The sequence below is a fragment of the Cygnus atratus genome, chromosome 1 (genome assembly GCF_013377495.2).
Source record: "Cygnus atratus isolate AKBS03 ecotype Queensland, Australia chromosome 1, CAtr_DNAZoo_HiC_assembly, whole genome shotgun sequence".
Taxonomy (NCBI): domain Eukaryota; kingdom Metazoa; phylum Chordata; class Aves; order Anseriformes; family Anatidae; genus Cygnus; species Cygnus atratus.
Window position 1 is genome coordinate 103,358,862 of NC_066362.1, and position 21,630 is coordinate 103,380,491.

Here is a 21,630-nt window from a genome sequence, read left to right on the forward strand (position 1 = left end):
TATTTCTGACTATTTTAATGGCATGTTCAGGTATCAGAGAATGACAATTATTATAAACCCCTATCTCAGAGTATAACCCATAAAAGAACTAGTGACCAGATGTCACCTTGGTTAAAAAATATTATTATTCAATAGCAGTTAGGGATGCCTAGCATTTTACAGAATAAAAACTCTGCAGTATTAGAAACGTACATAACAACTGTCCCGCAAAGCAGATGATGCCATGAAGCTTTTGCTGTCCGCTGGTTTTCTACGCTCTACTTATAAGCAAAATGCTTTCCAAAGTCTTTTCTAAACACAGTCCTTCACAGGATACCTTGTCAATGACCAGTTAACTGCTGGTAGCGCTGGGATGCAGTGGTTTGACTCTTGCTAGTCTGGAGAGGCCAAGTCTAAGACCATGAGTAGGTGACTTAACCAAAGCATATTTCCCAATGTTACTAGTGCTTCCCGATGCAGCTGAAAATAATTTTAAAACAAAAAGAAGGTTTAAGCAGTTTTAAGAAAAAAAATCGTAACTCCTGTCTTTTTATAGCATTCAAAGCAGAACAAAAAAGTATTCTAAAGACATTGCAATAAAGATCAGAACAACATACCACAAAAGCACATGAAAAATCAGCATACTTGCAGGGAATCAATCTATTTGGGAGCCACTGCAGCAGGTATGGCACACAGTTTTAAGTAACAAGCAACACAACAGAGAAACACCACTATGTGGCACTGGACAAACACAAAAACATTGTTCCTGGTCTACTGTGCATTTTCAGGTGCTCCATAGACAGTCACAGAATGGAACACAAAGTCAAGCGACAAAAGAAGGCTTGAGAGAAAGGAGTCAAACAAAAAAATAAATGTGTGCGTTAAAGGAAAGTAAATATTAAGGAAAACCAAAGAAAGAGTTAGGAGTCAGCAGCAGCAGCTTAAACATTCTGATAACCTAAAGCTTCTAAGTATTTGCTTTACTAAAGCAGTTAAAACACTTCAACACATTTTTAACATTATTTGTTTAAAATATATAACAATGCAGCACATACCAGAGATAAAGAAAGCTCTTAAGAGAGAAGAGGCCACAAGACAATCTCTTGATTAAAATCTGCTTCACACTCTGGAAAATATTTCATTATCCTTCCCACATAAAGGAGTTAAGGATAATGCTGTAAGAGGAAAATAAGCACGGAGATAGCTTTTTGTTTTATTTTATTTTTTAACCTAGGGTTAAAAGAATACCTTGCATTTTAAGAGGGCAATAGTTGTTCCAAAATACTGTTTGTTTGTTTGTCTGCTTTTAGGAGAGAATTCCGGAAACTTAAGACAACCAATGTATCTGTTTATAGTTACAATCTCACACGTACCTGGTGGTATCCATTTAGGCTTCTTCTCTGTTACAGGACTTGATGCATGTAAAGGCCTTCCAATTGGTTCTGAAGAACTGGACATCTGTGTTGGCTCAGATTTTAGTTCCATTACCAGTGAAGGAGAAACTACAGGCGATACTTAAAAAATAAAACCAGCCTTAGAATAATACTTTTACAGAGAAATTATCACACTGTATAAGATGATAGATCCCTTTACAGCAAGACCTCTCCGAACTGAGTGAAACAAATATGTATGTTAATAATGCCTTATCTTCCAAACAGCAATATATAAACAGTCAGTCCTGTTACATGCTGGAATTTCAACACTAGTTTGTAAATAAGCACTGCAAGAATTTCTTGTTAAAGATGTTCCAGATACTAAATTGCTAAAAGCTAAGATTCTTCTGTCAGCTATTCAAAGCAAACCATTCCTTGACATAACTAAAACTAAAGATAAACTAAATGATGTATTGTAAACTCACCATTGAAATTAAAAGACATTATCAAGTCAGACACAAGATGAACACAAGGGTAAGAATTTTCTTAAGCTATTTAGATGAAAGTAAATTGTGTTAGCAATACAGTGAACAACTTCAGTCCGAACAAGCTGCATATTTAACACTTTCACCCAACAGTTATTAGCACTAGCATTGTTTGGCTACCCTTGAATTAAAGATTCATACATGTAAATGCAAGAACACACCCTGATATTATATACATATATATTTATACACACACACACACACACACACACATATATATATTAAATCCTCAGATCACTCAGTATTATTTAACCTTTCTTACAAGCTAGTTTTAGGAAGAAAAACTCCGTCTATTCAATTTTGTCTATTTTTATAGTAAGCAATGTTTGTTTACTATAAAGCCGTTTTTCTTTCAGGATTTTTTCTCATTGCCATTTCCCTTTTACTCTGCATATAGCCTTTTTCATCATAATTCTGAAGTCAGTTTGTCAGCTAACCTTATTTGTTCCTTCAGGTCTTTTAAAATACTTGTTTTTAAATAGAAAGAATGATGATAAGCATCAAACAAAAAACACTGTCACAGGTACAGGCATTGTTCCTTGTATACAAAAGGAATTTTCATTATAAAGGAGTTTATTTCAGATTCCTAGTAGAAACTTACCAGTAGTATTAATCTTGGATGTGGGAGTCTTCTTTTCTTTTTCAGCCTGCCTCTTTTGTTTGGTTTCTTTTTTATTTCCTTTGGCTTTCTTTTTTTCCATAGCAAAGTCTTCATCATCACCTTCATTATAATCTGAATCTTCTTCTGATTCCTCATCTATGGCAAGGAAAAGGGATTTCATCTCTTTACAGGAAATATAATTTATTATTACTCCAGGATCTTCTAATCTCACTCTGAATGTGAAGAACCAGTGTATCTTAAGCATACAGTTTTGTACATATTTATATGATGAACTGAGAAAGAAATTGGGGATCTCATTCATGTTTATAAATACCTGAGGTGTGGGAGACAGAAGGGATTTGGCCAACCTCTTTTCAGTGGTTTGTGGGACAGGACAAGGGGTAATGGCCACAAGTGGAGCACAGGAAGTTCCACACCAACATGCGAAAGAAATTCTTTACAGTGAGGGTGACGGAGCACTGGAACAGGCTGCCCAGGGAGGTTGTGGAGTCTTCTTCTCTGGGGATACTCAAGGCCCGTCTGGACGCCTACCTGGGCAGCCTGCTCTAAGGAACCTGCTTTGGCAGGGGGGTTGGACCCGATGATCTCTTGAGGTCCCTTCCAACCCCTACAATTCTGTGATTCTGTGAAATAGCTGTCATAATACATTCTGTATCTACAGATTTCTCTCTCTGTTTTTTAGTAAGTCAACACACCTGGTATAAACTGCAAATAATAATGCTTTAAACAGTTTTTAATTATCAATTTAAAATATCCCACATGTGCAAGATGAAAGAGTTAAAATTATTTGACAGCACTTTGAATTTTTAAATATTCATGAGCAAGAATATGTAAAGTGGAATCATAGAATCATTTCGGTTGGAAAAGACCTTCAAGATCATCTGGTCCAACCATCACCCTACCACCAATGTCACCCACTAATCCACGTCCCTAAGCACCAGGTCCAACCCCCAGGGACGGTGACTCCACCTCCACAACCCACTCCCTGGGCAACCTGTTCCAATGCCTGACTACTCTGAGAAGAAATATCTCCAAATTTCCAACATAACCCCCGCCCCTGGCACACCTTGAGGCCATTCCCTCTAGTCCTGTCACAAGTTATCTGCGAGAAGAGGTCAACCCCCAGCTCCCCACAACTTCCTTTCAGGTAGTTGTAGAGAGCAATATGGAAATTTGGAAAAAATGGAAATATGAAGATAAAAATACAAAGTAAAAATACTTTGTCAAAATTCAGCTGCAAAAGTTTTATAGATTTACTATTTAAGAAAATAACAGACACGGGCAAGTCTTCGAAATAGCTTTCTGACAGCAATATCTAGACTATCCCCCAGATATTTTATTTCACTGATAATTTTAGAAGTATTTTCCAATAAGGCTTGCTGTAAAGGACAAAAGATTGGATAGAGACATGTTAACAACTGGGGGATAAGAGAGAGAGATGTCTGTCATGTTTTCTAGGCATTCAACAATTGGCTCCTACCAGAATCACAGCAATGGGCTAGACTGGCATCCAATCAGACGTGGAAAGGTTTTCTGATGGATGAGAATTGGAAGAAGGAAAGAAGGGAGGCTACTTCTTTAATAAGCTTAAACAAAGCCAGTACTGAAAGCACTTAACACCTGACAGTTCTCCAGATTCAGTTTTGATGCAAACCTCAGAATACAACTGCAAAAACAAACACTACAATTAAAATATAATGCTTTGGTAAGAGGGGAGGAAAGATACATTAGAAGCAGTACGCACTTCCCTGCATATATGACCTCATTGTAAGTAATCACATTACAAGAACTCCTAAGCAGACAGTTTCTACAGACTACCTGGTACAGACTCTGGCTCAGAGTCAGTAACGTGCTCTCTGTCATCACTGTCAATGGTCAGTGACTTCTTCTGATGTGACAGAGCTTTAGATGCTGCCGTCCTTTGCCTACAGCCACTTCTAGGCATGTCATCATGTAGAACCTGATCAAGACCTAAAAAACAGAAGTTGGTCTAATTAATCCAAATTCACAGTAACGCTGCTCTCTCTATAACTCAAAAAGAAGCAGGTTTTGAGTCTTAGGGACAAGAATTCATTTTTGTTTTTCAAAGTACACTGTTAGAGTAGCAGGTTATCTGCACATGTTTTCATGTGGTTCTCATTTTATAGAATCACAGAATCATGGAATGGTTTGGGTTGGAAGGGACCTTAAATATCACCTAGTTCCAACCCCCCTGCCATGGGCAGGGACACCTTGCACTAGACCAGGTTGCTCAAAGCCCCATCCAGCCTGGCCTTGAAACCTTCCAGGCATGGGGCACCCACAGCTTCTCTGGGCAACCTGTTTCAGTGCCTCACCACCCTCAGTGAAGAATTTCTGCATTGTATCTACCTCATTAAATCTACCCTCTTTTAGCTTAAAACCACCAACTCTTGTCCTATCAGTACACTCCCTGAAAAAGAGTCCCTTCCCATCTTTTCTGTAGCACCCCTTAAAGTATACTGGAAGGCCACTGTAATGTCTTCCCGAAGCCTTCTCTTCTCAAAGCTGAAGAACTCCAGCTCCCTCAGCCTTTCTTCACAGGAGAGGTGCTCCAGCCCTCTGATCAGCCTCATGGCCCTCCTCCGGACTTGCTCCAGCAGGTCTTCCTTGTGCTGGGGGCCCCAGAGCTGAACACAGTACTCCAGGTGGGGTCTCATGAAAGCAGAGTAGAGGGGGAGAATCACCTCATCTGACCTGCTGGCCATGCTTCTTTTGATGCAATACAGTTGGCTTTCCGGGCTGCACGCGTACATTGCGGGCTCCCGTTCAGTTTTCATCCACCAGCACCCCCGGGTCCTTCTCCTCAGGGCTGCTCTCAATCCATTCTCCACCCAGCCTGTATTTGTGCTTGGGATTACCCCAGCCCAGATGCAGCACCTTCTACTTATCCTTCTTGAACTTCATGAGGTCCACGCAGGCCCAACTCTTGAGCCTGTCAAAGTCCCCCTGTATGGCATCTCTTCTCTCCACTGTGCCAACCACACCACACAGCTTGGTGTCGCTGGCAAACTTGCTGGGGGTGTACTCAATGCCACTTAACTGGCAAAACTGTTCTATCTAGGAATGAAAGTTATCAGTATTTATCTGTAATCAAACTAATGAAAGAACAGAAGCACAAAAACAAAATCAGAAATATGAAAAAGTTCCCAGTGGCACAGCATATGTTTTGGCCACATCTACTTTATGCTTTGACATTCTGGACACATTAAGGAGCAGTGTTTTTCCAATTTTAGGACATTTTAATGAAAAAATGAATGCATCCCTCAAAGTTAAGAATATTTTAAAATAAACAAGCTTTTTTTCCACATAGGTGAAAAATAAAATCCATCAGAAATAAGAGAAAAACATATTTAAATGTAAATTTAAATGCTATTTTTGAAAAAGACATAATATGAGAGCAACTTACCTAAAAGTTCACTGTCTACGCTGCAGTTGGTAAAAACAGGTCTCCTATTTTCTGATTCAATATTCTTACCTGTTTTAGGATCCAGAAAAGAAAATTTTTAAAAATATTAAACATTAATATATGAAAATGATGTTTTAAAAAGTGAAGATATTAAGAAGTGAAAATAGCGTTTTTATCTGTCTCTAAACAATCTATTTGAAAAATCTTATAGAAAAGTTACTTTTCTCACAGAAAAAAAACATGAACGTAAGAAGACAGGCACAAGCTAGAAACTCTCATTTCTTCATGATGACATCTTGAAATAAAACATGACTTTCAAGCTATTTCTTTGCAAAATAAATTCAGTCATGTCAAAATTCACTACATATAAATAGAGTGTTGCATTGAACTGTAAAATAACCTTGTTCTTCTGAATTTTGCACCTCAAGGATATTTGTTGGTTTTTCTTTGACAGATAAGGCTAAGGCAACTTCCAGATCCCTTTGATAGAGTTTGTCATCCAAGGATATTCTGAAAAAACAAACAGGCTAAGTAATAATACAATGAAATGAGTGTTACAGATCTATTTCTGACTTACTAAACTTTGAATTCTGGTGTTTGTAAAGAAATTATCATCATACTATGAATTACTTCCTGAAGAGACTTCAATAAAGTAGAAACTAATATTTAAAGCACACTATACTTAGAAGTACGATGCTTTTGGAACACTGTGTGTATAAGACCTAATAACTGGTATTATCCCAGGAAAGGCTAATAACATTTGCTTGAAATACTGCATTGAAACAGAACATTTATACAAAACATTACCATCAAAATAATCAGATTTTTTAATTGACACTGACTCTCTATTTTCTATTAAACTTTAAATATGTTTTTTTCTAAGGAGTCAAACTTGTCTTTGTAGTTATCAGTTATTCAAGTCCTTAAGTAATACAGAATTCTTACAATTATTTTGCACTGTAGAAATACCAAGACAAGATCAGACATCTAAATCTGTTTCTGCACCTATGCAGGTAGATTGCTGTAGTTTAAAGCTGTAAAAAACGATAGACATAGTTCACTACTGACCTCACGCAACTTTTCCTGACCCTATGTAAGGTTATTATACCCTTGTTTTGCAACTACACCATTAAAGCTGAAAATCATTACCACACTAATATGTTAGGTTTTCAGTCTCAGCTGTTTAAAACTCTAGGAAAAAAAAAAAACAGCAACAACAAAAACCACCACAAATACTACTATTGAAATACAGCTTCTTACTTCAAACACAGTTAACCACATTTCAACACTTCTCACCTTTTACTAGGTGCCTGCTTTTGTGATGGAGTTAATTCTTTGTGTGTTATTTTTTGCTTCTCTTTTTTCTCCTTCTTTGGTTCCTTCAGCTGTGTTCTGGATTTTTTGCTTAAAGGTGCAGCTATACATGCAAAGTCTTCATCTATTTAGGAAATAATAACAAATTTTAATTAGGTTTCATCCACTATATTCTTCCACACGGCCAAAAAGAAGTCACTCAACCCAATTTCATCATACACTGAAAATACACCAAACATAGCCTTTTTGAAATCTATTCTATTAAAAAAAAAAAGCAAAAAAAAAAAAAAAAAACAGGAAAAGTGGGACAGTACTGTTCTTAAATGTATTTTTAATGAAAATTTAACAAGACTTCTTTCAGATCTGTTTTAATGGTGACCATTTCAATTTTTATTCAAGGTCCCATTTGTTACCAGAGTTTTAATAACTAAAGTTTCACCTTTTTATATACTGAACAATAATTTTTATAATATCAATCATTGTCACTAATCAGTTTTAGAGTCCTGAGGTTTTGTGAATTGTTCCCATTAATGACTCCTGTTCATTAGAAATGTTCCTGCTTCCCTTTTTCTAGCCTTCTCATGTTGCCTCTTAGCAAATACGATATGTTTTCCAAGAAAATTAGAAGGCATGGAGACCATCTTTCTTCCAACTGAAGACACTGCAGTTCATAGTGCAAAATAATGAAAAAAATATAATAATCTTCAGTGCTTCCTAAGTGCCAGAGAACATATATATGATCAATTCTGAGGGAGAAAAAAAAAACAAAAAAACAACACAAAACATCTGAGGGACAGATGAAAAGAGATTTAACTTTTCTTTTATATTACAAATGGTCACTTAAAAACTGAGAAAAGTCATGCACCACATTTACCACATTTAAACTCATGAAATTAACACTCTGCATTAACCTGCAGGACTCACAAGGGACCATCAACATTATTTACTTTACCTTCTCCTTCCCATCACTTCATACTATTCAATGCATCTCACTAACAGACAAAGAGCAAGCAGGAAAACAAACAAACAACAGCAACAAAAAATTCATAATCCAAATCCATGAAAGTAAGGAAACCCAACTCCAGTAAGGAAAATATGTGACACCAATTGGGGCTTAGAGGAAAGAAGGACTGTCATGAAAATAAAGAGCCTGCAATCTATTTTTCTTATCAATGAACCTCAAAATTTGACTGCTAAGTTCTTACCCAGAACCCATCAAGGTACAGAGCTGCAAGAGGAATGTTAGACCTATGTACAGACAATCCACAACTCCTAACAATATTCTGACTTACAGTCCTGCAAACTGATCTTCGGGAGGACATGGAACAAGCAATTCTCTCTGAAAACTAAGGCAGGGAAAGAAACAATTTTCTTGCAATAACACAGTGTATTCACCAGTTCCCTAATAAACTGTTATTATACTCTGGCTTACAGTCATCATATTCCTGTTGAATCAGGACTTTTAACAGTGTGCACAGTTTACTTCCACTAAAAGCAGTAACAGCCTTGTCACTGAACTACTTAATTAAGAACACTCCACCGGTGCTTTGGGTTGTGGCATTAGTGTTTGGCATTTTTGTTACATACAGGAATACATCACTTACCATCATCTTCACCAAATTCCGAATAATCAACAACTTTCTTGCTCCTGTGGCAAAACCACACAGAGTTAATCATTTTGGAGTGAGAATCTTTACTTGCTAATACTTGACTTTGGGTAAGTCAGGATTTTAAGGAAAAAAAATAATGCATATTCAGATGTTTTACTATAAGGTTATTAAGAATCACAGTCATTGAGCGATTTGAGCTCTACCTTAAAGCCATCCAGTCCCACCCCCCCTGCCATAGACAGGGACACCTCCCACCAGACCAGGTTGCCCAAAGCCCCATCCAGCCTGGCCTTGAACACCTCCAGGGATGGGGCACCCACAGCTTCTCTGGGCAACCTGATCCAGAGCCTCACCACCCTTATAGGAAGGGGTCGGGGCCAGCGGGGCCCTAGCCGGGCCCCCTCAGCCGAGGGCGGGTAACGGGCGCCAACGGCCGCCAGCTTTCTAGGAAACGCCTCCCCCACCCCGGCCCTCACCTCCGCGCCGGCCGCGCCGTGCCCGCGGCCATGACGACACTGCCCCCGCCCCGCCCCGCGCCGCACATTCGCCACAGAGCGGCTGGTCGCGAATCTGCGCCTCCGGACGCGAAGCTCGCGCAGCCGGCTCGCCCGCGGGTGCTGGCGCGGCGCGGAGGTGAGGCCGGGCTGGGGCTGGGGCTGGGGCTGGGGCTGGTGGGGGGCGGCGCGGGGCGGCGCGGGGAGCGGCGCCGATCGGATTCCTCCCTGCGGCCGGGCGCGGCCCGGCCTTGGCTTAGCTTTGGTTGCCCTGGGATGTGTTTTGTTGGTGGTAAGCGGTTTGGGTTTGGTTTAAAATCGCAGAATGGTTGGGGCTGGAAGGGACTTTGCAGACCCCATCGATCCCCCTGCCGCGGGCAGGGACAGCCCGGGGTGCCCCCAGCCCCGTCCAGCCTGGCCTTGGGCTGCTCTAGCGATGGGGCATCCACGGCTTCTCTGGGCAACCTGTGCCAGGGCCTCGCCACTCCCTGAGTGAAGAATTTCTTCCTCATATCCAATCTAAATCTCCCCTCTTTTAGTTTAAAGCCATTCCCCCTTGTCCTATCACCACACCCCCTGACAAAGAGTCCCTCCCCAGCTCTCCTGCAGGTCCCCTTTAGGTGTTGTAAAGCCGCTATAAGGTCTCCCCGGAGCCTTCTCTTCTCCAGGCTGAACAACCCCAACTCCCTCAGCCTGTCTTCATAGCAGGGGTGCTGCAGTCCTCTGATCGTCCTTGTGGCCTCCTCTGGACTCGCTCTAACAGGTCCATGTCTTTTCTTTTTCTTGTTCTTCCACTCTGCCACCAGTGGAAAGCAGGAAATAAACTGCTGCTGCACTATAAACTGTTTCAGATTCTGAGATAGGCATGTCATCAGTCACAGTGTTGCAGTTAAAGGTACCTGTTTATGTGGGTTCCTTCTGTCCTGGTTCCGCCTTTAAGTCAAGAATTTTGTAGTTACTCACGAGAGTAATTATCCTAATTCATACACTGATACACTCGATTACAGTTTGGAAACACTCACTGTTTTGGAAAATAACATTTGGGCTTCAGCTCCTACCAATGCAGTCGTCAAAAATGAGATGAATATTTATGAAAAATGCAGGTTTTAAAGTTTTAAAAACTAGAAATTGTTAATTGTTAACAAAACATGCTTTTTGTTAGCAATTTGTTTATGATTTTACTAGAATTTAACTCATGCAAATTCTATTGCTAATACAGGAAATCAACTCAAAGATGAAGCCTAATAAAGGAAACATCTGCATTCGGGAGAGAGACTATGTGTATGAATTCAATGCTGGAAATCAACATTTAGTGCTTACAGTGCCCCTTAAATTTCCTGTGCAAGAAAATATTAGTCATCTGCATGGACGTCTAATGCTTCTGCACAATCTGCCATGTTTTATAGAAAATGGTAAGGCTTGAAATTTTAAATTTTGAATTTTTAGTGTCATATATTCATGCCCATAAATCTTTTACACCACACTTGAAGAAACCAAAAGAAAGGTACTTAGTAGAAATGTTTTAATTTTTTAAGAAAACGGCTATCAGTACTAGAAGAAAAGTGCCTAAGTAAAAGGTTTTCAGAAAATTTTCTTTGTATGTTTCCTAGTTGATTGCTGATACTTCCACTTAGATGGTTTTGTTGATGGGCCATTCTCTGTTTGTTATAATAGACCTGAAGCAATCTCTTAGTAAGTTCATAGAAGAGGAAACTATAAAAGATTATGATAGAGAAGCTGAAATGGCTCTGGAAGCAGTGAAATCAGGAAAAGTAGACATAAACCAGCTGGCAGATACTTGGTCTAAAGCTTATAAAGAGGTAAGATTAAGACTGAAAAATTAACGTTCAGAATTTGCTTTGGGTGTGCATGTGTATGCAGACGTTATCACTTATGTGAAGGTACAAAATTACATTGAAATTCATTTTTACAATTCTTATGATTTTTTTTTTCCTTTTATTCCAAAGTGATTATTAGGTATTCACCCTGGAACTTATAAGTCAGTTTTTTTCCTGAATTTATCTCATTACTGGCAAAAATTTAGTAGAGTTTAAAAAAACAAAATGGAGAAGTAAAATAGCTAGTGACCGTCAAACAAAATTAGATCTAAGAGTTATAATACATTAGAATCAAAGAATAAGATTTGCTTTGATCCCATCCAGAACCTCAAAAATACCAATGAAGTCTCCTAAAGAAAACTGTCAACAAATCGTATGCCTTGATGAACATGAATAAAATAAAATTAGCTTAATCTTTAAGAAGAAAAAATCTGCATTGGGTGAACACAGAAATGTTTCAAATCATTGAAAGAGTTTACCCTCTTCTTCTCTGAAGGTTACTATGAATAGGTTAGGCAGACTCTAAAAATTTATTCAAAATCTTGCCTCAGTGCAAGGATTATGATTTTATCATCTCGACATTTCTTCAATGTTACCATCTAAATTTATCATCGGAATCTGGTGGGAATGACGGCAGATACAAGGATCGTTTCAGTATAGAAGAGCCTGCTGAACTGGCATCTCTGGGTCATTCTTTGTTAATTAAAAATTGTTTTTCTTAAGTCATTGTTTTTGATCACATTGTAGTGACATCAGAGTTTGGTCCTCCTTTCTAGTAAGACATTTTTCTTTGCACAGCTGATGTTTTGGACCCTATCTAAACTTCATCAAATGCAAATGATGTTGTACAGATTTATTTTTTGACAGCACCTTAAATACTTAAAATACTAAGTGCTAAATTATTCTTCTTTTCATGTTGGTGGTGAAAATTGATGATTCTTCACTGCTGGCAAAACCGTAATGCTTCTGCTGCTAGTTGCTTTGAAATAGAATAAGGGGAAGAGAGAAAATGATAAAAGCTAAAGCAGAATACAGAGAGCTCAAATTAAGGAGATAATTCATGTATGTTGAAGGACGTGCATCAGTGTGAATGCCCAGTTGGTTTTGCCTCCCCATTATGAGGGATCATTATTTTATATTATATGGTGACTTTAAAGACATCTCTCTTATAATTTTTAGACAACATTAGAGTATGCAAAACCTGAAGAAACCAGCTGGGATGAAGATTTTGCAGATGTTTATCATGATCTGATACATTCTCCAGCTTCTGAAACACTGTTAAACCTGGAACACAATTATTTTGTTAGCATCTCAGAATTAATAAGTGAAAGAGATGTGGAATTGAAAAAGCTACGGGAAAGGTATTCTGCATTCTTTTCTTCAGTTGTCTTACAAAATACAGGTGCATACTAATGGGTGTATACAACTCATATGATAATGCGTGTCAATTTGTATTTGTCAATGTAAGCCCTATTTTAGTTTTGCGTTTCCCTCTTTAAACTTAGTCATATAATGCTTAGTTTATATTGTTGGGGTCAGCTGTCTTACACTCTCCTCAGTCACTGAAAATTATAAAAGCAAAGGTCATCTGATTAATACAAGGTTTGTGCTTTTTTTTTTTTTTAATTTCCATTCAAATTCCATTTTAATTTCCATTGCTGTTTTATTTCCATTCCTATCGATGTTTTAAGTGCTTAGGTTATCTAGATAGTGAAGTTTACGTATGTATCATGTTTTGCCTTTATTGTAATATAATTCAAATAAGAAATTGGAAGTTCCACAAGATGAAAAGATGAGGAAAAGATTTGAACAAACTTTAATTCAGAAACTCTAAAAGGAAGAATTTTGTAAAAGTCTCTGTGGTCTCCCCAGTAAGTTTGAAAAGGTGCAGGTGGCTGCTTTGTCCACGAGGAGGAGCACATGCATTGTGTGTTTTAATCCCCCCACGGTGAACTAAATAGGTTCAAAAAAATGAATGGACACAAATATATAGTATAGGTACTAGCAACGAATCCTGGAAATGCTTGTGAGATGCCAAAATATCCTTAGTAGGTGTGTTTTCTAAGGAGTAGTGCTCTTTGTTTTTAAGCTCACGTTATATACCTGTTTATGTAGGTTCTTTCTAGTGTACTTCCAGAATGAATCTTACACATTTGTTTACATAGTTTCTTTCTAATATTTCTGAATCTTATATATCTCTAATTTGGGGATAAAAGTTGCAGTAATGTAAGCATAATGGTTTTTGCTGCTTACTGACTCTTCTCAACTACATATATAGAAAAAAGAGCACTTAGTATTAAGAGCAGTAATCTTGTACAGCTCTAGTATGACAGAGCTGTGTATTGACTTCAGTGGAATTTATTATATCTACTTGCTGTAATTGTGAAAGTTTGTATTTTGATGACAGCTGAGACTATCCCACTTGAGTGAAGATAATGTTCTGTTTACACGGGAGCTGATTTGGAATCCCTGACCCTCAGATTTGTTTAGTGGATATTCATTACTAAGTCTTTGTTATAGTAAATCAATTCATTGCTAAATTGGGGTGAATATAAAAAGACAAATGAAGCCAGGGACACTGAGGAAGACAAAGGAGAGACGAGATATTTGGATGAATTGATGATAGCAGGACAGCCTAGCAATTACAGCTCCCCTTTTTGAATGTAGCTTGAGTTGGAAACTCATCATTAAGCAAGGGATCGAGTAAGTCCATTTCAAAATAACAGTTGTCTCTGGATTATGGTATCTAGCCTGGGCAAGAGTTAAAAACTTTTATTGGTCTTCTTGTTTTTAACAGGCTTGAGTATCTAGAAATTTTATTTGATACATCTTATGGACTCTAAAATTCATTCTTAATCAAAAGCAAAAAAAAACAGGACTTGCTTTTTAAAAATAATAGCTATTTTAAATTGAAAGTATGTATGTTCTTAGCATAAACGTTGAGAGATCTAGTTTGTAATTGCTTTCAGTAAAAGTAAAATATTCTTCAGGTTCTGAGACTGAAAACTTACTGTTTTTTTTACTTTGTCCAGTGACTTTTCCATTATTTTTGGATCAAATTGTTAACTCAAAGGAGTAAAATAAAGAACTCCTCTCTAACATTGGCAGCATAAAGTGTCTGACTAAATAGCTGCTGTAAAATGCAGTTCATGCATTGCACTGTCATATACTCCCTATCGGACTCTTCAGAATGCTCCACTTGTAAGATCTTCTAGATCCCTCCCCCAATCCATCCTGCATAAAGGGATGCTTCTGTTTAGAAGAGCCGTTGATTTTTCTGTGTCCTGGTAGAAAAATAAACAAGAAACACAGTAATTGAATTTCAGCAAGGACAGTTCAGACCACATATTAGTTAAAACTCTTCTAATAATGATAGTGAAGTGATCCAGATATTAGAGTATCTAGAGAAACTGTCTTATCATCTTGTGAACATTTCTGCAGGAAGACTTGAAATGTATGGATTCTGATTCCAAAAAAAGCAGAAGGATAAAGTACTGCATGACATATCTTTCAGCTGTTTGCTGAATTTTCTATAGAACCATGGAATGGTTTGGATCGGAAGGGACCTTAAAGATCATCTAGTTCCAACCTCCCTGCTATGGGCAGGGGCAACTTCCAGTAGACCAGGTTGCTCAAAGGCCCATCCAATGTGGCCTTGAACACTTCCAGGGATGGGGCATCCACAACCTCTCTGGGCAACCTGTTCCAGTGCCTCATCACCTTCATAGTAAAGAACTTCGTCCTTATGTTTAATCTAAATCTACCCTCTTTTAGTTTAGAACCATTACTTCTTGTCTTACTAGTGCACTTCCTGATAAAGAGTCCCTCCCCAGCTTTCCTGTAGGCCCCCATAAAGTACTGGAAGGCCTCTGTAGTATCTCCCTGGAGCCTCCTCTTCTCTGGACTGAACAACCCCAACACCCTCAGTCTGTCTTCATAAGGGAGGTGTTCTAGCCCTCTGAGTATCTTTGTGGCCCTCCTTTGGACTCTCTCCAACAGGTCCATAGCTTTCTTGTGGTGGAAGTCCCAGAGCTAAGCACAGTACTCCAGGTGGGGTCTCATGACAGCAGAGTATAACGGGAGAATCACCTCCCTCAGCCTGCTGGCCATGCTTCTTTTGATGCAGCCCAGGGTACTGTTGGCTTTCTGGGTTGCAAGCGCGCATTGACAGCACATCCTCTGCCAGTTTATTGAAAGTGTTATTTGTAAATCTGCATTTGCTTTCCTTTCAGACAAGGAGCAGAGATGGATAAGGTGATGCAGGAGCTAGGGAAATCTCTAACAGACCAAGATGTAAATTCATTAGCGGCTCAGCATTTTGAAGCTCAGCAGGTAATCTAAATTCACTGAACTAGAACATATCATGCAAATAATTGTCTTAAAAAGAGAACCCAAAACACTCAAATTATGTCTGTTTTCTTGTTAGGATTTGGAGAACAAATGGACCAATGAACTAAAACAGTCCAGTGCTATCCAGAAGCAGGAATATCAGGAATGGGTGATTAAACTTCATCAGGACCTTAAGAATCCCAACAACAGCTCAATCAGGTATTTAATTCCATGGTGACATTTACTGCTGTCTCTATTAATTCAAAAGACATGGTTTTATATACTTTTTTCTTTCAAAATAGCCACTTAAACAACATGGTCCAAGAGAATCAAAGGCAAATAAACCATCATAATTAAATATCTATATTTTTAGACCTTTCTTCTTTGCGTAACATTTTTACAACCTTTCTGTACAAAGAAATGTTCTCATACACTAAATTACAGTCTGAGCTGTATGGAGCTTCCTCCTGTTTTGCCTTATTTACATTGTCTTTTTTTGAAATGCTTTTTCATAATGCTTTCTGTTATCACATAATTATATTACACAGAATAATTAAAGTTTAGTAAGTGGTAGCAGTGTCACAAATTTTGAATTACAAGCCTCTTTTTTAATGTTTTATGTAGACATCACTGTACAGCTAAAATATTTGGAGTCTTTCAGTCTGACCACTTATAGTGAGAGTTGTTTTCTTATTGAGGATATAGTAGGGGAATTTAAATTTGTAACTTGAGGAGATCCCTATGCTGTATCATTAGTGTCTACCACCTTCGTTACTATTTGGAAAATGAAAGGAGTAAAACCTGATGCTTTTTCATGTCTCATTAGTAGAAGAGCCTGAGTAGATTGTTTAGATGGATGCAGAAAGAATTTATGGGGAAAATGACACCTTTGCATAAAATGGATGTGAGCGATAAGATGAAAATGGCATGGAACATAAAGTATAAAATACTTCATCGCTTCCTCTTAAGTGTTCACTTTTGGGATAAGAAAGCAGAGTGTATGGAATATGAGGGAAGAGAGAGAGAGGAGGGGAAATATGTTAGAAGATAATATACGTGTAGATTTCTCACTACTTTCCTCACGATTGTGTCTGAATTTCTGTGTTTTGGAAGTCTTTTGCAGTTTTCAGGTTAGTCCCAGAATATGTTCCTAGGATTGCATAGCTTCCGAGCAAGCTAACCTCTTTCTAAATCAGTGACCAGGTAAAAACTTCACTGCAATAGTGACAGTCTGCTCAAATTGTAAGCCCAGTCCTGAAATATTTTTCCACAAAGTTTTCATGTTGGTTTATTCTCGTGAGTCTTTAAAGATAGTAGAATTACAGAGGCCATTCCTGCTCGTCACTGTGAATCTCTTCTACTGTAAAATGAGGCCAAGGTGGAGTTATGTAGAACTGAAAACCAGAAGAAATAGCTAGAGGTCCAGTGGCAAGTACCTCTGAGAAAGACAGTGGATGCTTGGACTTCGTAGTTTTGGATGCTCAGTATTGCAGATCTCCATTCATCTTAATAGATGTGAAGTGATAGTATTTTTATAGAAAGTATGGTGTCTCTGAGTTCTGAAAACTATAGGTCCTAATGCATTTGAAAGTAATACACAGAAAGTCTATGATAAGGCAACTAGAAGCTTGAAGATAGGCAGATAATTGCTTGTTTATGTATTTTTTTGTATCTTCGTGTATATATGTTAACATGTATCTTTTCTGTGTGTATATATTAGCAGTGTATCTCAGTTTTATCTCATAACTAGGCATTTGCATTTAGTGAAATTTCTTGCAAGTTTATAAAACAATCTTTTATGAAACACCTTTGAAAATTAGACTCTTTAAAAACAATGAGAACCTTTTCAGTAATGCAGAAACAAATTGAAGAGGTGTTCATGTTCTTTCATAAAGCAGAAACAGTACTTATTGTGTGACTTATTAGCAAACAGGTGACTTTTTGAAGAAAAAAACAAAATGGTCTTCTACAATATTTCTTGCTAGTTTGAACAGTGTGGCAAACTTGACTTTTTTTTTTTTTTTTTTAACCTCCCATTTTGTGTGTGGGGAGGCAGGTAGAAAGAATATTATATCCAGGACCTTCATAAATAAAGTTTTGTGTGTTCTAAACAGACTGATTTTTTTTCCCTTTTTATTTATATGTTCATTTCATTATAACTAGGTATTGTGGTTCTTGTTGCTCAATCTCAAAATACTTTACAAAGAAGCCTGGTGATGTAAATCTGATAGTGAAGTTTACTCTTCCTGCTGGTGTACAGATGAAGTGTTACATACCAGAAAGGCAAAACTTCAGATGAGTAGAGCTCATTCAAATAGATTTAGTTTCTTGGCTTCCACAGACTAGCTGAGAAAATTTTGGATAGAGTTTGCAATATGTTGTTCATTGTCAGCAAAAGCTAGTATAAACTTTTCAGTAGGTTTCTCATTATTTTAGTGATGAAATTAAGGTTCAGCCCAGTCAATTGAGAGAATCTGTGGAAGGAAATGGAAGAATTTATGAAGAGCAAAGACTTTTAGAAGAAAGCTTTACTATTCACTTGGGTAAGTAAAATAAACTGACAGTAAATCCAAAGATAATAACAGATGCTAATAAATTATGTATCTAACCATGTTTTATTTACAGTATTTAACTATTAATGTATTTATTATATACAGTTTGGGAGAGAAGTACAGTACAGCATAAACTGTATCAAACAGTGTCTACCTACCTGGAAAATACTTGATGGAAAACATTTTAAAGGCAAATTTTTATCCACTTTAACAAGGTGACTAGTATAGAAAAACATGTTAACGTCAATACACATAGCGATTTAATAAATTAAAATGTGGGTGTTGTATTCAGTTCTCAAGAAAAGTTAACAGAAAAATAGATGCTTGATTTTTTTTCTTTTAGTATTGTTTATGTAGTAGAGATTTCTTATGCTGTTTTGACTGCACTCAAGTAGTCTTTATTTTGTAATTTGCTGATATGCATATAAACTGCATATATGGTTAAGAACTTACTTTGTGCAAGTATTATTGATTATACTTTCCTTAAGTCTTGTTCACAAAACTTAGGGGAACTTTTTGGTCATTTTAATAATAATTGTGAGTTTCATCTTTTGCTGTTTGTATTAAATACCATTGTATTTAATAATACTGTTTGTATCATTTATATTCGGTACAGGAGCTCAGTTGAAGACCATGCATAACTTGAGATTATTGAGAGCTGATATGCTGGATTTCTGTAAACATAAGCGTAATCATCGAAGTGGAGTAAAGCTTCACAGGCTTCAAACTGCAATGTCTCTCTACTCAACTTCCCTCTGTGGCCTGGTTTTACTGGTAGATAACCGTATCAGTTCATACAGTGGCATCAAAAGAGGTGAGTCCCCTGATGGAGTATATCATGTCAGTGAAAGCCAGTGTCACTCTTAGAGACTTGCTGTCTTCTCTCACAAAAAGTATTCCCAGTAAAATTAAAACTTACTAGAGACCCTAATGTTTTGCATGTGGTATTACAAAAGGGTAGGAAAAGCAAAAAGAGATGGATAAGAATGGGGAACAGAGCTGTGCTAAGTAGCTTGAACTCTGATACGCTGTTAACTTTTGTATCTCTGTACCAGGTTTTGCATTTGAGTAAGGAAGTTGTTAGAGTGGACGCTTTAATGTTAATTTGCCTGCCTTACACTGGCTGATGATCAGTAGGGCCTTCTAACTCTCTAATGTTAATTTGCCATACAATGAAATACTCAAAACGAAGTTTTAAAATTGATAAGCACGTACCATATTTATACATTTACTTTAAATATCTGCATCACCGTAACTTCCATTAACAGGGAACAATGGGAGTATAATAGGAGTATTAATTGCCTACTCTTGGAAAGCTTGATTAATAGCCATTTTAAGTGCACATCTTTTGATTAACTGGTCTCTGTGATGGTGTTTGAAGGCTAACCAATGACACGTGTGTTTGTTCCTGTTTGAATTTTGGCCACCCAGGCTCTCTGTGAACAACTTTGTAGACTTTCCCATCTTCCTCTTGAAATTTAATACCTAAATATTTACATATGAAATGTCTTTTTGACTAGAGCCAGTATTAGTTGTCATCATTCTAGTATGCGTTTTCTTGGAAAGGGGAGGAAAAAGTAGGCTTTGGTGCACTCTGAAAATAGTGTGGAATCAGGCTTGTAGTAAGGAGAGGGAAGTGTACCCATTAAAATTCCAGTTGCATTTGTTCTGTATATGGTTTCCAAGTTTAATTCTCACAGTATTATTTCACTTTTGCACTCATTTTCCATTGCTTTTTTTTTTTTATTACTGCTTAAATATTTAAATTAACATAGTGAAAATTTGTGCATAAGTCTTAGATGATCACGAGAAAATGGACATTTAGATAATACCACTAAACACAAAATTTGACACTGCAGCCTCAGCAAAGGGGAAAGTAGAGGGGGGAAGTAAGGGACTATATGACAATCTATAAAATAGAATCCTTAGTAAATTGTGATTCCTCTTAGTTCCAAACAGACTTTGGCAAACTTAAATATGAGCACTTCCCACAGCTGTCTGCGCCTCCATTCTTTTTTAAAATGTTGCATTTTAAAATGTCTCTGCTCCTCTAATTGAATCAAATATGCTACTTTAAACCACCAATGAACATCTGGTTGTGCTAAGACCCCAAACTACTAGAGGCAGCAACAGAGGTTTGGGTACATTTCTTTATATCTACTGTCTGGTGAGAGTGATACCTTCTGGCAAAGGTCAGTACTAAATACCTTTGAGAAGAAAATTTGCTTTAAAATTGTTAAATCTGTTTGTTGCAAGAGCACTACCCAGAAACCATTCTCTGTACTAAAAGGCCTGTTAAGAAATAAATGTGCTAGGGGGTTCAAAGGTTCATAACATTTGCAAAAAATGTTGTAATAGAAGACAAATAATACATTTATGTTGTTGTTTAAACAGGGAGGTAATGCCATGTGTAGTCTAAATTTCTGGGTTACAAAAGCGTAGAAAATTTTCTTCTGTCTTAAAATGGAAAAACACAAACCTAATAGCCTTTGTTTTGTGATGGACTAGAATCATTCTCTAGTGTCTGTGAGGTTAGCAAAGGTTGGTATAGATGAGCTTCATGTGAGCATGCTGTTTATTCAAGTATTTTGCATTGTTTTGAGCAACACCAATCACTCAGTAAACACTAAATGGAGAGCGGGTGCAGTCCTACAAAGTCTTGCAACTTACTTGTTTGACCTAATTTGTTTAGATCCATCTTGAGGACCCTAGTGAATGTGCTTCTTGTTTAGTATATTTTGCTAGCTCAGTTGTCTTACAAACAGTTTGATGTTGCGTCTTTGGTGAATCTATTATCCAAAGATGGTTCAGTTTGCCTCAAAGTTCAGGATATATGTGAGGTATTTGCAAGACTGAAAACCATGACTGCAATGTCTTCTGGGTAGACTGTATCTCTTACGATATCTAAACAATGACTAGTAAAATATACCTTTGAAATTGGACTTGGACCCATCTCTGGAAAACAGCTTTCAACAGGAAGTTGAACTTTTTATGATCTTTCAATGTCCGGATTTAATTCAGACTTCTTTTTGTAAGCTAGAGGAATAGTCTTCTCGTGTATTTTGTATTTATGCATTACCTAGCATGAGCCTCTTACATTAGGACTCTGTAGGGCTACAGTGACTTAGATTTTAAGTAGGTATAGCACACTCAAATGGTAAACTAAAACTAACTTTAGTTTTGATTTAAATAAGAGACTTTTCCTTTGTTTGTTTCAAATAAAATGTTTCCTGGCCTTAGTTTATCCTGATAAACACAGAAAACATAATCTTTTAGAATATGAGAATTATGGATTATTTAGAATTATGAATTAATAATTATTAATTTAATTTTTCCAAGTCTGACATTGCTTATCAGGAAAAGAAACTTGCAGCTCTTTTCAGTCGATGGCACTTTTCTTTAGCTTTCAGATCTCTGTTTTGAGAACTAAGAGGAAAGAACTGTAATGCCAACTTTCCAGATATGCTGTTTATGAATTTAATAGCTCTTGTTTTGCAAAACAAACTCGGGTGCCATAGCTGCTATTGGAAATATCTACTATATATGT

General features: G+C 37.3%; 2 protein-coding genes across 12 annotated transcripts in view; one reads left to right on the top strand and one right to left on the bottom strand.

The window, feature by feature from the left end:
* Positions 1 to 9,456, bottom strand: RAD51AP1 (RAD51 associated protein 1). 2 transcript variants are annotated; one of them, XM_035545740.2, is made up of 9 exons: positions 9,347 to 9,456; positions 8,865 to 8,908; positions 7,243 to 7,384; positions 6,347 to 6,456; positions 5,947 to 6,015; positions 4,338 to 4,490; positions 2,499 to 2,654; positions 1,353 to 1,493; positions 1 to 459 (listed from the first exon to the last, which is right to left on the bottom strand). In XM_035545740.2, exons 1-9 carry the CDS (start codon positions 9,412 to 9,414, stop codon positions 332 to 334), a joined length of 1,011 nt encoding a protein of 336 aa, XP_035401633.1. In that variant the 5' UTR covers positions 9,415 to 9,456; the 3' UTR covers positions 1 to 331. The 2 variants fall into 2 exon arrangements, with proteins under 2 accessions (XP_035401633.1, XP_035401635.1); XM_035545742.2 differs by lacking the exon at positions 4,338 to 4,490.
* Positions 9,408 to 21,630, top strand: part of C1H12orf4 (chromosome 1 C12orf4 homolog) — a 25,065-nt gene continuing 12,842 nt past the window's right edge. For 8 of the 10 annotated variants that reach the window (XR_004778509.2, XR_004778508.2, XR_004778501.2 and 5 more), the window contains exons 1-8: positions 9,408 to 9,503; positions 10,584 to 10,776; positions 11,039 to 11,184; positions 12,382 to 12,563; positions 15,435 to 15,534; positions 15,629 to 15,750; positions 17,968 to 18,074; positions 18,700 to 18,897. Coding sequence is in view for 5 of the 10 variants with exons in the window: in XM_035545735.2 (XP_035401628.1) it covers positions 10,599 to 10,776; positions 11,039 to 11,184; positions 12,382 to 12,563; positions 15,435 to 15,534; positions 15,629 to 15,750; positions 17,968 to 18,074; positions 18,700 to 18,897 (1,033 nt within the window). In the remaining 5 variants the exon portion in view is untranslated. Of the gene's footprint in view, positions 9,504 to 9,534; positions 9,657 to 10,583; positions 10,777 to 11,038; positions 11,185 to 12,381; positions 12,564 to 15,434; positions 15,535 to 15,628; positions 15,751 to 17,967; positions 18,075 to 18,699; positions 18,898 to 21,630 lie in introns of those variants that run through there. The other 2 variants (XM_035545736.2, XM_035545738.2) reach the window with 2 other exon arrangements.

Bases quoted from the DNA above. Each gene is read 5' to 3' on its own strand.
- RAD51AP1 (XM_035545740.2), bottom strand. From the start codon at position 9,414: ATGTGCGGCGCGGGGCGGGGCGGGGGCAGTGTCGTCATGGCCGCGGGC. The intron at 8,909-9,346 runs GTGAGGGCCGGG...GTTTTGCCACAG, and splicing joins ACGGCGCGGCCGGCGCGGAG to GAGCAAGAAAGTTGTTGATT. The intron at 460-1,352 runs GTACGTGTGAGA...AATTATTTTCAG, and splicing joins GCCTAAATGGATACCACCAG to CTGCATCGGGAAGCACTAGT.